This window comes from Gossypium hirsutum, chromosome D04 (genome assembly GCF_007990345.1).
Source record: "Gossypium hirsutum isolate 1008001.06 chromosome D04, Gossypium_hirsutum_v2.1, whole genome shotgun sequence".
NCBI lineage: Eukaryota > Viridiplantae > Streptophyta > Magnoliopsida > Malvales > Malvaceae > Gossypium > Gossypium hirsutum.
Genome location: NC_053440.1, coordinates 37143887 through 37161315, shown reverse-complemented (window position 1 = coordinate 37161315; position 17429 = coordinate 37143887). Strand labels below are relative to the sequence as shown.

General features: G+C 34.4%; 1 protein-coding gene across 1 annotated transcript; it reads right to left on the bottom strand.

Annotated features, from left to right (window-relative positions):
* Positions 1-12445: 12445 nt before the first annotated feature.
* LOC107948461 (serine/threonine-protein kinase D6PKL1) lies at positions 12446-17024 on the bottom strand. The gene is made up of 3 exons (XM_016883014.2): positions 16794-17024; positions 14082-16022; positions 12446-13547 (listed from the first exon to the last, which is right to left on the bottom strand). The coding sequence occupies exons 2-3, from the start codon at positions 15845-15847 to the stop codon at positions 12698-12700; spliced, it is 2616 nt and encodes an 871-aa protein (XP_016738503.1). The 5' UTR covers positions 15848-16022; positions 16794-17024; the 3' UTR covers positions 12446-12697.
* Between the last annotated feature and the right edge of the window lie 405 nt (positions 17025-17429).

The window sequence follows — 17429 nt, the reverse complement described above, 5'->3', positions numbered from 1 at the left end:
AACCTTTATTCAAATGCTTATAATCCCAGATGGAGAGACCACCTGAACCTGAGATGGGGAGGAAACCAATGAGGAGGTAGTAATTCTAACCAACCTAAAAATGTTAAGTACCAACCTCTTTATTTACAAAAGCCTTAGGAAAGAGCCAACTAAAATTAGTGTACTGTATGTGGTCAACACTTGGATCAAATTGAGGAGGAGATGCAGTCAATGAGAACTAAAGTAAAACAAGTGCAGCCTGAGTGCACTAATACAACGAAAACATTGACTAAGGTAGAAGATCAGATGAGTCAATTGATGATGGGGGATAGAAAATGAACACTTGGCACCAAAATTCCCAGTAATACAAAGAATAATCCTCGAAGAGAGGGGAAAGAGCAAGTGAAAATAATCGTGCTCTATTCGGGCAAAGTACTAAGTAGCCCGAAAAAACCAACCTAAGAGGAAAATAAAAAAGATTCTGAAGATCTTCAAGAAAACTCTTAAGGAGTTGATGTTGAACCGAAACCTAAAGAAGTAGCCAAGTCGGTAACTGAGTCAAAATATAGCCAATAGAGGAATCTACATTGACAAGGGTATCATTCCCTTCATGCTTGGAAGAGAAACAAAAATGGGATGAGGTAGAATTTGTAAGTTTTCTAAACTTATTTAAATCCCTAAATGTTAACTTTCCTCCAATTGACCTAATTGAGAAAGTTTCAAAGTTTTCCAAATACTTAAAAGATATTATCTCTAGGCGTAGGAAAATAAAAACATGAGAACTAGTTAATATAAGCATATCATGTAGTGTGATTATTTCAAAACACATCCCCCCAAAACTAAAAGACCTGGGGAGTTTTAAGATACCTTTAGAGATAGGGCACATCAATTTTAGTAAGGCTCTATGTGATTTAGGAGTCAGCATTAATTTGATGCCCCTATCTATTTATGAAAAACTCAGGTTAGGACATCTCAAAAATACACATATCACACTACAATTAGCTGATAGGTCTTTAGTACTACCTGAGGGAGTACTTGAAGATGTATTTGTTAAAGTGAGGAGCTTTATTATCCTGGTAGACTTTGTAATATTAGATTTTGAAGAGGACCGTGAAATACCCATTCTATTGAGTAAACCCTTTCTAGCTACATCAAGGTTCACCACTGACTTGGAGAAAAACAAATTAACAATGAAGATCAATGGTGAAACAGAAACTTTTAAATGTGATCACCAACAGAGTGGAGGAGATAGGGAAAAGTTAGGAAAGCATTGTTATGAAATAACTATCCAAAAGCCTAACCACTTGGAGCCACGAAAAGTGTTCTTTATAATCAGTACAGGTCGTAAGAAAAAGTTCCAAGAACAAGATAAGCGAAGGAAGGTGGAGTGGCATGACGGACGCTGGACGAATATTGATAGAACCAATGAACTGTACACGGATACACTAACAGAGCTGACGGATGAGTCCGACAGCAAAACTTGACATTTTAAATTAAGTTTTAATTTTATGTATATTATTGTATTTTTAACTAACCGATAGTTCAGACTTTAATTTTTATTAAATTTTTGTTTAATAGAAATCGAGCGCTCTAAAAAGAGGAAGTTTTGGCAAAAATAGGGCCAGTGTCGCAACATGGTACCCCTGTGTCGCGATACCTCCACTAGAATCGATAGAATTGACAAAATCATCTCGATGTCCCGACACAAAAAGGTAGTTCACCCAGGCTTTCAAAATTTTCAGAGCATGTCGTGACAGCGAACCCCGGTGTCACAACACAAAACCCCTATGTCATGACATCACTTCAATTTTTTGTAGGGTCAACCAGACTCGATTACGCAACTCGACGGCATAAACAATGTTTTAACTCGATTCTTAACATTAAAACACCCCTTTAAAACCTAAAAACTATTTTAACTTCAAACTAAACCCTTCTTAACTTCTAAATTCTCTTAAATCCCTCAAAATCTCCTTAAACCTTAAACTCCCAGTTCTTCCATTACAATAATTTTTTGTGTGATTTTCCTTAAAGTGCAAGGACTAAGACAAAGCATTTACGGGATTACTTCACCGTGATTTCACGAAGGAATTTGATGTAATCCATTCAAGGTTACGGGTTCCTAACATATTTCTATTATTCCATTAGATATATTGCTTGATATTTTGTTGGCTCGTAGATAGAAAATTTTATTAAAAATGCCTCCATGAAAATCTAGGAGAATTAACGAACCAGAATTATCAAAGGTTTCAAACCCTTCGAATTTTCCAAATCAAAAAGTTGAAAAATACTTTTTAGAAATTCAAGGAAAGACTTTTATTCAAGAAAGAGGGTTTGAACCGTCGATGACACTATGTCAAGAAATTTGGCCCTTGGTCTGATACCATAGATGAGAACACTTTTGTGTGATCCCGAAAGACTTTACAGTGGTCCCGGTAGTTTAGGAATTTTACGCATCTCTTAGAGACCAAGAGTCTAGAAAGACTTAAGGTGCACTGTGGGAAATTATGCCTGTACAAGGGAAAGAAGTGATGATCACCCCTCGAGCTATATGCAAATTATATAACACCCCATTTTATGAAAAAGATTTTGTGAAAGAAACAAACTTAAAATATTTTAAAGATATAAATATGGAAAATGTTATAAATTACCTAACAAAAGGGAGGGGTGAATGAAAGTTTCGCCTAAGTACCGATATTCCTACATTTTTTAATCAAGCAATAATGTTTGCCCTTACTCTAAATGTCTCTAATTTCAATACTTTTCGAGCATTTTTTCTTTATGTTATTTTGTAGAAAATATAGGTGTGCATCGGAATATGGTTACATCAATTTATGAAACGGTGTGTCAGCAGCTAGAAAGTCGGGATCTCCTTTCCCCACTTAATGATGACCTTGTGCAAAAGAGTAGGTGTCTCAATGATGTCTACTAGATGATATATGAAGCCATCTAGAAGTATCATAGGAGATACATTGTATACGCAGTACATAGAGCTTCATACGAAACAAATAAAGGAGTGAAAGAAATGCCAACAAGAGAAGATGGCTACTCCAGTCTCATCTCAATCGAAAGCAAAGTTGACAACTCGACAAGAAATTGGCGAGAGCAGTCATCAAAAGTTGGATTAGATGATACGCTGGAGGCAAGATTCGGGCCTACTTTTTCAAGAATTTGCATGGCAAAACAACATTAGAGTAACCAATTATTTGCTAGATGTGTTCGGTCCAATGCATATGGAGCAGGAAAATAAGGAATAGAAAGAGAGCGGGGATGAAGAAGGAGATGAGGATGAGATGGATTTTGAGGAGGACGTTTGAAATTTTTAGTTATTAACATTTAAATACTGTTTTTGGATACTTTATAATTGTCTCTTTTAGGAGTAGGATTAACAGTAAATTGTTATTTGTTTTATGTTTTTGTTTTAAGTTTTCTGTGTAAAAACATCACATGAAAGAAACACAACAATTTAGAGCTTTCAATGACAAATTGGAATGGAGCACCCACCATTAGATAATGAAACTACCACAATCAATCAGGTAACTTCTTTCCTTATCTTTTCTGGGCTACACATTAAGGATAATGTGTTATCTTAAGTATGTGGGGGTTTAATAGAAAATTTATTTTTAATTATTATGCTTTTCTTTAATTTTTATTGTCAATTGTGTGCTTGAGCTTGTAGAAATACAAGTGATTGGTTAGAATGATGTATATAGGTTGATTGTATTTACTACAAATTTAGCATGATAATAGATAATTTTAAATTTTTTATTATTAGAATACTAAATTCTATATATTACACTATAAATAGGCATTGAGCAATTGAATATACCAAATCATAAAGAGGATACAGGGAAACGAGCATGCTAGTATGTATGATAGATTGTTAAATTTGTGATTGTTTTGATTGATTAAGTTTGTAAATATTGAGATACCTAGGGATAATCTAAGGCATTGTTTCGTATCCACCTAGAGTCAAAAAGCTAACCATTTTTATTTATCCTTTGTACCTATTTTTGAGCCAGAAAATACTTCTTGATGAACTTTCGTATAAAACCCAAGCCAACTATCAATTTGTACTTACCCCTTTTCTTTGGTCCTGAATTGCACAACTATAGACATTTGGCCATACATATTAAGGGTTAAGTAGATACATCAAGGAGAATTTTGTAAAACCAAAGTGAAATAGGAAGAAATAGTGTCATATAGTAATTATTAGTTAGTTAATATGTGCAAAATAAAAGAAAAAAGAAAAAAAATCAAAACAAGTAGAAAAAGTACTTAAAAAGTAAAAGAATTTGTGAGTGAGATGTATTGAAAAAGGAAAAAAGGTGAAAAAGTCACAAAAAATAGAAAAACTCGTTCATTAGTGCACAATAACTCATGAGCTAGTTGTAGTTGCTATATTATGTTGTGACTTCCTATATGGAGAATTAAGAAAGGTGAGAGAAGGAGAAATAAGGCGGTGAGTGGGTAAGTGTCACTAAGGGGGAAGAATAGGGAACAATATGATGTGTCAAAGTATTTTCATGCTTGAAACTATGTTGATTCTTACTATTCTTGAATTTCATACATGTCCCAAGCCTCAAAGCGTTATAAGCTGAAAAGTCCTATGTGATCTAGGTAGACTTATTTATGAATTGACATTGTATTAAAAAATTGCATTTTTTACTGTTTGTACTCTGCTAGGATAATCAAATTACATATATGATTTGTTGATGGACTCATATGTTTGAAAACCTTAATGTTTGTATACCTCGTATTATATTGAACTTAGGTGTTTGATATTAAAAGTGGTAAATCAGTTATATATCATGTCAAAATTATGTGTAAATATAAAATGCCTAGTCATGTACTCTGAAACCAACGTTTGTACTATACTTGCTCAAGGGTCATCTTTTAATTTGTTGTTTCTGTTGCTTTGCTTGAGGACAAGTAATGGTTTAAGTGTGAGGAAGTTTGATCTGCCATAATATGGTGTAGCAGATTAAACTAGTTTTCACACTTGAGGAGCTTGAATTTTCATTATGCTTTAGTTAAGTTTTCATAGTTTAGTTTAAATTCAATAAAAAGTGTATTTTAAGTATTGTATTAACCATAGGGGTCGAATGAGCCCTAAAGGTAAGCTAACGTACTTAGTGAGTGTATAGGAGACCATCCTAGGGCATATAAACTCAATATTGATTATTGCGTTGCAACATGGGAAATTCTATGTCGCAACATAAGAAGCAGAATGCAAGAGTCTCGAGATTGTCTTCGGTGTCGCAACATAACATGGGATGCTGCGACACACCCCTAAAGCTACCCTGAACCTAAGCATGTTGCCTTCGATGTCGCAACACAGGCACTAGGGTGTCGTGACATCGGTCCTGTACAAGAAATACTTATAAGCTAGGGGTATTTTGGACCGCACAATCAAAATTTAAACACGAGAGCGTCAACTGACCTAGGGTTAAGGACAACGACAACCCTAACTCTATAAATAGGCTCTTAAACACTTGTTAAAGACAGCTTTGGATATTCTAAGTTTTCCTTTGTAAATTTAGTCTTTAGTTTTTTTCTTTCTTTTAGGCTTTAGGTTTATTTTAGTTCTTTCTATTTTGCGTTATTCGGAGTAGGGGTGAGCATTCGATTGAATCGAATCGAATCGAATGAAAAATTTTTGAGTTAATCAGTTGACAAATCTTATTTTATCATCCTAACTCGATTTGAAATTTTATCGAATCGAGTTGAGTGAGATTGAATTCGAATCGAATATATATGTTCGAGTTAAATTAAAAAATTTTGACGTTGAATCCTTGTAATCACTGTCACATACCATAATCAAATTTGTTATTAACTTTCTTCTCCTCATAATTTATTTATTAGTATTTTATACACGAGTTAGCTTCTTTGCTTGCTTAGTTGCTTCAATTATATTCTGATTTTTGCACTATGTATTTTGAAATTAAAAAAATTATTAAATATAAAAAATATGATTTTTTAATAAAATTTATCTTAATGATAAAATGTGAAATTGATACCAATATAAAATTTTAACATGGATATTTTATGGCATCATCAGTAATTCAATTTTAACATAAATTTATAAAGATTTAATATGATTAAACAATTCAAAAATATAAATAGTACAAAATGTGAAATTTAATTTAATAATATAAATAGTAGATATAAATAAAATTATTACTATTCAAGTTTAGAGATTTTTTTTGGATGAGTTTTTTATTTAGGGGTAAAGGGTAAAAACTAAAAGTTTAGGGGGAAATTAAAAAGTTTTAAGCGTTGGGGGAGTAAATTTTTGGGGGGAAAGTAAATGGGGGGAAAATATTTAAAAAAATTTGAAGGAAAATGGGTTTGGGGTAGATAGGGGTGGGATGGGAGAGGAGTAAAAATTTTGGGGGAAAAGTGGGAAAGAGTAAAAGTATTGGGGGAAAGTAAAAAGATTTGGGGGTTTGGGGTAAAAATATAAAATATTAAAGTTTGGTATTCAGCTTATTCAAATTTTTCGAGTTATTCTAATTCAAAATTCAAAAAAAATTGAGTTGACTCGAATAACTCGATTAATTCGAATAAATCGACTCATTTAACATCGAAACCTTTTTCAATTTTTTTGAGTCAAATCAAGTTTTTCTCACCCCTAACTCGAAAAAGCTGATTTGTAGATTCAATCCAAATCTTGTGGATTATGTGCTTACATCAGTCAATACAATTCAGGATTTTGTAAATCTTATTCTTGATTTATTCTCTATGCATATATTATTTGTAAAGTTTATTGTGTTTATGAGATCCATGAAGAACTAATCCTCTTGTGGGAGATTAGTGAGTGGAGGTGTGACTAACTAATTACTATGTAGGATTTTCTTAATAGATTAGTTGTTTGGGAGAGGAAGAACTTGAACCCTAGACTTGACGACCTTAGGAAATCATTTAGGTTGGAATTAACCCAAAATTGGTATGGCCTATCCGTGAACATCTTAGTCCCAAACCAGTCTAGACTGTGAGGTCGAGAGATAAGTAGTTCTTGTCAACTCATTAGTTTAGTGGAAGATTGAGAGATCCTTCTAAGTTAATGACTAGTTGATTGAATAGAAACCCAAAATAGGAATTATTTATGACCACCAAAGCAAGCTAATCACCCATAGCTAGATTTGATAGAGTTTATAAATCAGTTTTCTAAAGTTCTTCGCATTTATGTTATTTTGTTCTTTTATTTATAAAACCCCAAAAAACTTTTATTTATATTTTATCGTAATATGATTTATTTAAAATACTAATTAGATCTATTTGTGTTTAGGTTAGAATTAATTTATTGCTCACCTCCCTTGAGTACGATCCTCAGAGTACTTACCTACTTCGTTGTAACTATATTACAACCTAGCCTGTATACTTGCGGACACCGCTTATTTTATATCTTTTATGCAATATTCTCAATCTGGATATTAGTATGTCCGGAGACGGTCAATGCTTGACCAATGAAGATTGCCTATAAAAGGGCTTGCTAGATTCTTATGTACTTCTCAAGAGAGCCACTACTTGTAATGCCCCAAAATTTTAGTTTTTATATTGTTAAAAACTGTTAAAGTAAATTAATCGTGTTCAATGGTTAAGTGTTGTGTTTGTGTATGTGAGGTCCTGTGTTAAAATCTCTTCCTTTGAAATATTTGTTATTTATGTCCCAACCACAATCTCTGGACTTTAAGCTTATATATTGTTTTTGCACAACTGATGACAAGAATGAGCCTACTGGTTCAGTGCTAAGGCTTCAACATACCCAAAGGTACTTTTGTTATTTTTTGTCTATGTCACTCATATGCTAGAAATTGGGTTGAATTTGAATTCAGGAGAGTCTGATAGGTGGTTAGTAGTGGGATTTTATTTTTGAATTATCCCTAAAAATTTCTCAAAATCTCTAACACATTCCTCTCCCCCTCTCTCTCTCACATCCCACACTTTCTCCCCACTTTCCCACTCCGTTCACCCTTATTGTTTCATTGTTTTTCCACTCCCCTATTCTTGGTTTTTCTCCATTTATTATCCAAAAGGTCTTTGTTATTCTTTTTTTATAATGACCATTGCTTTATCATTTTGTTGCCTTTTGTTTTCAATCTAACTTGGCGAAGGTTGGTGCCATTGTAAACTCGAAATTGTATAGGATTTTTCTATATATTTTTACCACCTTTTGACTTAATAAATATGTTAATCTTGAGTAATTGTTATTAAAAATAAGTGAATTTTACTAAAATGTTAATATTGAATATGAATTTATAAAATATGTGAAATTATGTTTAACTACATGATTTTTGTACATAATTTATATTATTTTCATGTTAAATATTAATATGTGAATTTTCACTATGCAGGAGGACCATGAAAGATGTGATTAACATAAATATTGCATGGACATGCACACATCCACTTCATTTGGACAGCAAGACCATGTAAAACTGGGTCATAAGGATATTAATTTGACCCAGTAAAAGATGTGCTAAAAGATGGACATGTTCGATTCATTATTGGACTGAGAAACCATCCAACAAAGAGGAATGAAAGCCCAATTTCGGCACAAGTAGATAGCTGCCACAAAATAAGCTTTGGGATATTTAGCTGAAGGTCTTTGCAGTCAGAAAAATATAAAAAATTGGCCCACCAACTTGGTCTTTGAAACCGTCCACCTTATGGCTATTAATAGAATTGTTTGAAACCGTCCCCTTTTCTACAATTTGTGATCGGCCATGTATGAGAGAAAAGAAAGGGATTTTGAATTCTATTTTAGTAAACTCTACCCTTGCCTTCACCTATAAATACCATACAAATCCCACTTCTCAAATCATCCCTTCATTCATAACACATCCCTCAACACTCATCTCTTGTTTATTCTCTCATTCATCATTCTCTCATTCATTTCCCTATTATTTTCCCTTGCATAGCCATCCATCTCTCTTACATTCTTTAGCGAAAAAAGGTTTTGTCAAGCCCTTCCTTTGGTCGGCCACCTTAGGAAACCCTTAGAAAAAGGAGCATCGAGCAAAACGGAGGAACACATCAGTCATAAAAGATTCGAAAGGCTATTGAACTGAATTACAGTTTACTCTTTCCTCTTGTTATTTAATTTACTTATATTTGATATGTGTTTATTATTTTTGACATCAACAATGATATTTTAAATCCTATTTTCTAGGATGATTATGTTAATTCAATAATATTTATTTGATTCATGTTTAACATGTTTGTGCCTCAGGCGATCATGTTTTCAATTAAAATCAAGATGTATTTCATTCATACGTGATTGGGTGCATTCAGATTAGCTGATCGATCCTAACCAAACGACAGCTAGTAGACACATAATTGAAAAGTTCAATGCTCAATTTAGATCATTAAACCCGACTAAATAAAAGGTCCATAATATCTTTAGTTAGCTCTATTATCTTGCATATTTTTTAGGTTTATGTGATTAAACTATTGCAAACGTAAATGTCCCCGTGACCTCGCATAAATACTAAGAAGCCATTAGTTTAATATGATCAGTAAAATGCAGATTTCACTAAGTAAAATATTCCGAGAGGACTTAATTTGGTTTCCAAGCTCATGAAAGATCGAGTTACCATGGAATATTTTCTGAACATTATTAAGCATGATAAAAATGAATTGAGTTGATTAATATAATTATCCTAGTCTATTTTATGTTGATTGTTTTTGTTGCTAAAGCCATTCATTCATACATTTAGATAATTTGCATATTTAGTTGAAAATTGTATTAAGGATCACTTTCTGCATCTAGTTAATTTAATCATCACTATCAAAAATTATTGAGTTTTTATATCAAATTGTGATTTATAATTTTGCAATTAATCGATTAACATACACAGTCCCTGTGAAGACGATAACTCATTTTACTTACTTATTACTTGAACTACTGTGTACACTTGCACAAATCTCGTTACAGCCATCACTTGTTCTGGAGCAATTTTAACGGTGGGTGGTAAGGTTTATGTTTTAAAATTCGTACTTTGTTGGGGTTTTCACGTTTATGGTGATGATTGTTTATTTTCATTGTGTGACTCGGCTTTGATTATTTTTGAATCCTTTATTTAGGTGAGCTTTTGGTAACAAGCAATCCTCCGGCGAACTAGGTACTGTTAGTTGCTGACTTTAACAAGGATAAGTGATCGAAGGCCAATTGGGGGTTGTTTTGGTGTTTAGGGTCGAGTGCCTTATAGTTTTGATTAAAAACTTTAGAAAGGCAAGGGTATTTATTCATATATATTTTCTAATTCGGTTAACTTGGATGTTGTTTTAGGTTCTGAAATTGTTGGTGATACATTGCCATCGAAAAACGACCAGGTGTGTAATGGAAATCTTGAAAAACTACGAATGGCACGAAGCTAAAAAGTACATTGTCGACATCACACGACCGTGTGGTCCACATAAGCTTGGTTAAGTTGGCCGTGTGGGCTACACGCGTTTGTGTTAGGCCATGTGTCAGGCTGTGTGGGCCCAATTTTTGTAAATTTTGGTTAGGGTCGTAGTTGAAGTGCGATTCGAAGTTAGCTACTTCGTAGGGCCTGTTTTGTGTTTTGTTTGACTTCTGTATGTGATATCTGGTATATGAATAAAGTATGTGTAATTACTGCAAGTATGCCAATAATGTGAAATTTGTATCTGATCAGTAATCTGATAATTCTGTTAGCATTTTCTGATTACTCAAAGCATGACTCATCTGTATGCATGTGAGTATGTATTATGTTCTCCATGTGCATTGGGTGGGATAATGATGTGACGAAGGAAGTGTTGACAGTTTAATGATTTGCTTTATCTGGTAGTTTAAACCACATATCTGTTCTGGTGGCTTGACCACACTTATCTTATTCTGGCAGATTACTGCACTATTTCTGGCAGCTTGACTGCGCTATTCTAAAAAGTGACATACGCTCACTTATAGGTGTGTGGGGTTGGTTGGGTATTTATTACCCTAATTGGTGTGTAAGGATGGACGAAGATGGTGTTTAGCGGATGAGGGTAAGATCTGAATTTGTACATTTATCTGCATCTGTAACTGAATTTGTATCTATATTTGCATCTGTAACTGAATCTATATTAGTATCTGCATCAGTAACCAAATCTGAACCTATATCTGCATCTGTAACTGATCTGTCTGTTGCACTGATATATGTTCTATTTGTTTGAGCTGAGTTACACAATGAGCTCGTTAACTCGCCCTTTGTTTTTATACTCTCAGGTGATCAACAAACTTAGGATCAAACAACGCGTGGGAGCTCGGGTTGGATTCTCAGTAATAAAAACGGTTTAAAAGGGATTTAATGTTTAATATGGACTTTTTGGACTATAAACTATTTTGGACGTTATTTTTTGTTTTTGATTTGTTTTTGTCAAATTTAGTAGTTAATATCTTTAAACTGCAAAATTATATGTTTTACGATCTGAGTTACGATTTTCAAATTTTATTAACTTAGAAATTTCTACTGCAAAATGAAGTAATCACGTAAGTGTTTTTCTTTAACAAAATAAATAACTTTTATCAAGTATTTTTCCTAAAATTGAAAAGCGATATGTCAAAATTGATTCTGTCAAAACTCACGATTTCGAATTCAATTTCTGAGTTAAAAACAAGTTATGTAATTCCAGGCCGGATTCGAAACGTTACTCTACCATTTACTCTCATAAAGCATGCCAAAATCACATCTCATCACATCCAACAAAAGCACTCGATAATCTTATTGTGGACTCAAATAACAGAATACTTATCCAAAAAAGCCAACGATTCTCTATATAAGTTCACCTATTTTCAAGAAGAGCTCCATTAACCAAGAACTACCAAAACTCTGAAGTACCTCCACTATTCTGCAAACATGCTTAGAACACCACTAGAAGCTTTGGGCACAATCGTATGAACCACTTCCAAACTTCTAAAGCCAAAACTTGTGTCAATAATCAATCTTTAAACAGTTCAAAAAGTAGAAGTGGTGAAAAGATTAAAAGTTACATTTGTAAAAACATTACACGTATCTAACCTCAATCGGTTGAATTTTAAAAATTAAAAAAAATCCAAAACATCATATAATATTTTACAATTTTAAAAATTAATCAATATTTTCAAAATCTTTTGAAATTTATTTAAAGATTTTTTTAATTTTAAAAGATTAAAAATTCGAATTTTTATAGCTTTCTTTTTCAAAAATTGAAACTAATTATTTGAAATTTTAAAATATTTTATAAATTTTATGTATATTAATTATATTCTCCATTTATTTTTCCTCCTTTTTGCCATTTTAACTCTAAATAATAAAAACAATTAACATCACTACAGCTATCTTTATTTGCTCAAATTAAAAAATATATAGATATAGATTAAAATTGCCTCAGGGCCTAAAATCCGCCTTATTGATTTATCTTACAGACAGTTTATTAAAAATTCAATTGTTGTTGTTTGTAATAATGAAGTATACGCATCTCCTGTCCCAAATGAAAATCTGAGCACGTGACTCATTTGATTTGTTCACAACCAAAGCTAGAAACTCAGCCTTACAATAATAAAGAAAAGATTACGGTGTCTGATGTGACAAAATCTGATATCAGCTTTACAAAATATTCTCAAATCAAATTTACACTATGAGCTACATATTTAATTTACAACACCGGGCTGATTAAAGGTCTCATGCGGACGGTTGATACCTTAGGGAACTTTCGCTTCAAGTAGATCTTTTCATCAAAACAGCTCGAATTCAAGGTGCTCTCCTGTTGCTTTAAATTCTAAGTATTTGCTCGTTTCTGCCTCTGGGGACATCATTGTCGGAACCCCCAGTTCATACAACTCTGGTAGTTCTGGTGGAACAGCAGACCGTATCAAAGCCCAGTTCAAGCCTTCGAAGAATGGATGTTGTTTGATCTCAGCTGCCCCCTTTTCTGTCCCTAGACGATTCTCGGGCTCCTTTACCAACAGCCGTTTGATGAGATCCCTTGCATGGAAACTAACAAGAGGACTGTCCGGAAACTTAAGGCTCTGCAACACAACATTAGCCAGCGTTTCTTCATTCCCTGCACCTCTAAAAGGCGTCTTACCATAGAGAAGCTCATAAAGAAAGATGCCGAAGGTCCACCAATCAACAGCAGCTCCATGACCCTCTCCTTTAATGATCTCAGGAGCCAGGTACTCGTGGGTCCCAACAAAGGAATTGGATCGTGCATCAGTGGGTTCAGCAACAAGCTGTGGCAGTGATCGGACTTTGGCAGCAAGGTCTTCTTTCGCTTTCTTCTTTGTTTTTGCAGAAGTGGGCAAAAACTTAGGACCAAAGCATGGGACGTGGCAGGTTGGTTCAATACAGAAGGGTTCCACGCAGCTAGAAGCCGTACATTGAACAGATAACCTTGCAGGATCCAAATACGATGAAGATTTCAGGAGAGTTGGACTAACTGTGCATCTCAGTGAAAGGTCAAAATCTGTGAGCATTATGTGGCCATCTTCTCGAACCAGAATGTTTTCGGGTTTCAAATCACGGTACACAACTCCAAGCATGTGCAAGTACTCCAAAGCAAGAAGAACCTCAGCTACATAAAACCTGCACATAAGAAAAATATAAATAACCAGTTCAGGAATATACTGGTTACTGATATAAGTTTAACGAAAAAAATGATCGCTCATAAGAAGGAAACAAGTAAAAACAGCAGAGCTGGAGGTTAGCAACTCAAAACCAATGTAATGCAACATAATTTAGACAAGCTAAAATTTCCAAAGATGTGTTGACCCTAATTTAAAACCAGCACTTGTTTACATGGATTTATAAGGGAGTTCCAAGGTGAATAAGGTGGAAGCACCAATCAAACCCATATCTAAACCATTTCATAACTTCAACCAGATATACTAGCAATGTACTGCAAAAATATTTGTGCTTTGGATGTTCAAACTGAATGAATGACCAGAGACTTGCTAAATCAAAAGTTCCTCCTGTTAACAAGAAAAATCTAGCCGTGTTATGAACTTAATTCGAAGCATCTTATCCTTCTTTTTTTTTTTTTTTTTTCTGGTGCTCAATCATGAAGATATTTAAAACTAACAGATCAAAATCCTACTTTTAATCATCTAAGCATCTTACCGTGCTGCTGGCTCATAAAAACATCTCCCAGGCTGCTTTTGCCGAAGCACATGCAAATCCCCACCAGGACAGTACTCCATAACTAAACATGATAAGTTATCTGAAACGAATTGCGTATATAGAGTAGGTAAAAAAGGATGATCAAGCATCCTTAATATTTCTCTCTCTGTTTGGGCCCTAGGCATTTTCTTCCTTCTCGCCAAAAATTCGTTGTCCATTACCTTTATAGCAAACAAGCAGTTTGTACCACTAAGCTCTGCAAGATATACCGTCCCAATATCTCCACAACCAAGCTTCTTTAAAAGATTGAAATGTCTCAACCCCAAAACACCATCCTGCATTCTTATGTGGGAGATGGCGTCCCACCTCATGTCCTTTGACATGTGAGGTTTGTTGCCACAGGTAGACCCACTTAAATTGCTGTCACCGCTGATGCTTGTGCTGCTACTATCACCAAGGCTGCTTGAACTTTGTGAGATGTCTCCCTTTTCTCTTGCTTTGGGGCTATTTTTAGCCCTTGGAATGGCAGCTTGGCTTCTGTTAGAGTTATTTTCAACCAAGGTTGGCTTGTGCATATCAGAACTCACATGACTTGAGCTGACTTCAGCAATAATACCAGCCGATTGTGACTTTATGGAATCTTGATTTGTTTCATTACTTGAAGTCTTCATAGAGCACTGGCATCTCTGACAAATTAATTGACTTGCATTCGAGTCCAAGTGGCTATTAACTTCTTTAGAAGTATTAGCAGCAGAAGAGGAATCCTGCTTCGTTTTCTTCTTGATAGAACTCTTGTTCCTGACAATTGTTTTAGCCACCCTGGGTACATTCCTTGTTGTCCTGCTTGCTTTATTGCCATTGGTCAAGCTGGATGAAGGAACAGCATGCAACCTGCCTTTCCGTCCCGACTTTGGCACAGGTGATCTTTTTGGTACCTTGGTTGAAGCAGGCACGGTACTCTCAGGTTCTAATGTATTATCATCAGCATAAGAACATGATGGAGAAGATGCAGAAGTATGCTTTTCTTTCCGACACATCTCTGCCTTTGGTGCTTGAGTTCCAACTTTTCTGGACGTAGAACTATCAGTTTGAGTTGATGTAGAAGTTCCAGTGCTAATTTGCATTGTTGCACGAGGAAACTGTGGTGAACAATTAGCACTTTGGCTCAGCAACTTATTCTTGGGAGCTTGACGTGGGGCAGTCATCATCCTAGAAGAAGTCGGTTTGTCATCTTCAGGCACAAAAGATATTTCAACCATGCTCCCCTTATGTTCATTTCCAGGAACACCAGAGTCAACTAAAACTGGATTGAACGAACTCTTTACCCTTCCAGCTTCAGAGGCGCTAGGGGAACTAATTGACATTGACAACCGTTTCATAGCAGCCATTTCTGATGCTTTAGAAATGCAAAGATCCCTTAATGCCTGTTTCAATGACAACGGCTCTGAACCACCAGTTCTCGGGGAGTGGGGCATCCCCACAGCAATTGGTTTCTTCAAAGCATTTTTCTTTAAAGAGCTCGAGCTAGTACCTCCTTGGTACGAAACACTTAAACCTTTAGGACCTTTGACATTGATAGCCTCAAAAAGCTGGTTAATATCATTTTCTAGAGAATTCTTGTATCCCAGTTTCTGTACAGGTGGCTTCTGATCCTTTTCACCAATGCCTAATCCTATATGCGGTCGGTATGTCCGTCTAGAACGTTGTACCGGTTTTAGCTCTTCACCTGCTTCAATAATTTCACAAGAACCAGAATATGAACCCATCTTAACTGTTACACTGGCACTAACTTTTCTCAGCTGTATCTTCAAAGTTTTATTATACCCTCAAAATTATACTAATTCATGTTTCCGCATAAACCAACTTCAACGATCCAAATGCGTGCAAACTTGTGAGCATGCTTTAATAAAATCGATTTTAAAGCTCCTATATTCCGAGAACCTAAACACAATCACCAAACGGAAACAGTTAAAAACCAGAAGTATCAAAGAAAGGTCATGTCAAAAACTATAATGATATATCTACATATATAAGGGTATCAAACCACAAATAAATCACATCAAAATGACTGCCAAAAGATTTTCAAAAATGGCAAATCTTCGATATGCTAGCACCAATCACAATTCACTTGTACCCCAGAGATATCATGATGCTTTAGCATAAAACGACTGAACTGTGAACCTAATCAAATCAGCTAAATAATGAAAATCACTACTGCTACTATGGCGCTTTCCACGCTTTTAATGTATCATAGCCAAATCATACGCAACACATGTTAGATTTAAACTTAAAAAAATAGCAAAGAAAATGATAGCCAAACATAAATTTTAAACTCTACTTTTTCACATATTTTTTCATTATTTTTTCTTTCTTTCAGATGCAATAGATCAGAAGTAGAAATGAAGACAAATCCAAGCTGCAAAGTAAGCTTTGCTCCATTTCTAGCTTTAACAAAAAAGGAGACCACTACGGATCCAGCTACCATATGAAACACAAAAACACTCTTTTAACTGCCAACCATAGCCCAACCCCCTCCAAAGGGAAAAAAAAAGAGAGCAGAAAATCAAGACAAAACCCAGAAACAGGATACTCCAACATCCTTAAATGTCATTGCATGTATCAAATCCAACCCCACGAAAAAAGCACAAAGATTCAAAGCCCCCCAGCAACAAACAAAAAGCCAAAACTTGAATCGATAGAAAGAGACAGTACCTTAAGAAAGGAGAGAGAAGTGAAAACAATGAGGAACAGGTTCTGGAACTAAAATGTTGACATGAGAAAGTATACAAACAGTTGTTTAGGAATTGGAAACCCTACACCAAAAATGCAAGAACCCAAAGAGAGGCTTTGAGGAGGAAGAAGAGAGAGAAAGAGTAAGAGCACCAAAATAGAGAAATAGAAAACGTTAGTTTTATTATTTTACGTTGGGGCTCTGATTATTTTGAAGGATGGAAGTGGATCCACCATGTATTAAAGTGGGTCTCACGTAGTCGGCAATAGGGAACGGTAGATGTACTCACTGCCTAGCCTATCCTACTTAAAAAAGTCATTTAACAAGGGAAATATTTTGTAAAGTTATACATTTAATTTTTATATTTTAATTTTGATATAAACAGAAGCACTTTAAAATATTTAGTTAAATTAATCAATATTATTATATCATGGTATACTTATATATTTAGTCTATATTCTCTAATTAAAATTTTAGTATTGTCGCAAATGATAATTATTAATCAGTTATCATGATATTATACATGTGACAATATGTTTATTGCATCAAATTTTAAAAATAATATAACTTAATAAATTTAACGATTATCGTTTGATGAAAATTAAAATTTTAAATTT

Excerpts from the sequence above, each read along its gene's own strand:
- LOC107948461 (XM_016883014.2), bottom strand. The coding sequence starts at position 15,847 with ATGGGTTCATATTCTGGTTCTTGTGAAATTATTGAAGCAGGTGAAGAG. Across the intron at positions 13,548-14,081 it reads TTTTATGAGCCAGCAGCACG|GTTTTATGTAGCTGAGGTTC; the intron begins GTAAGATGCTTA and ends TCTTATGTGCAG.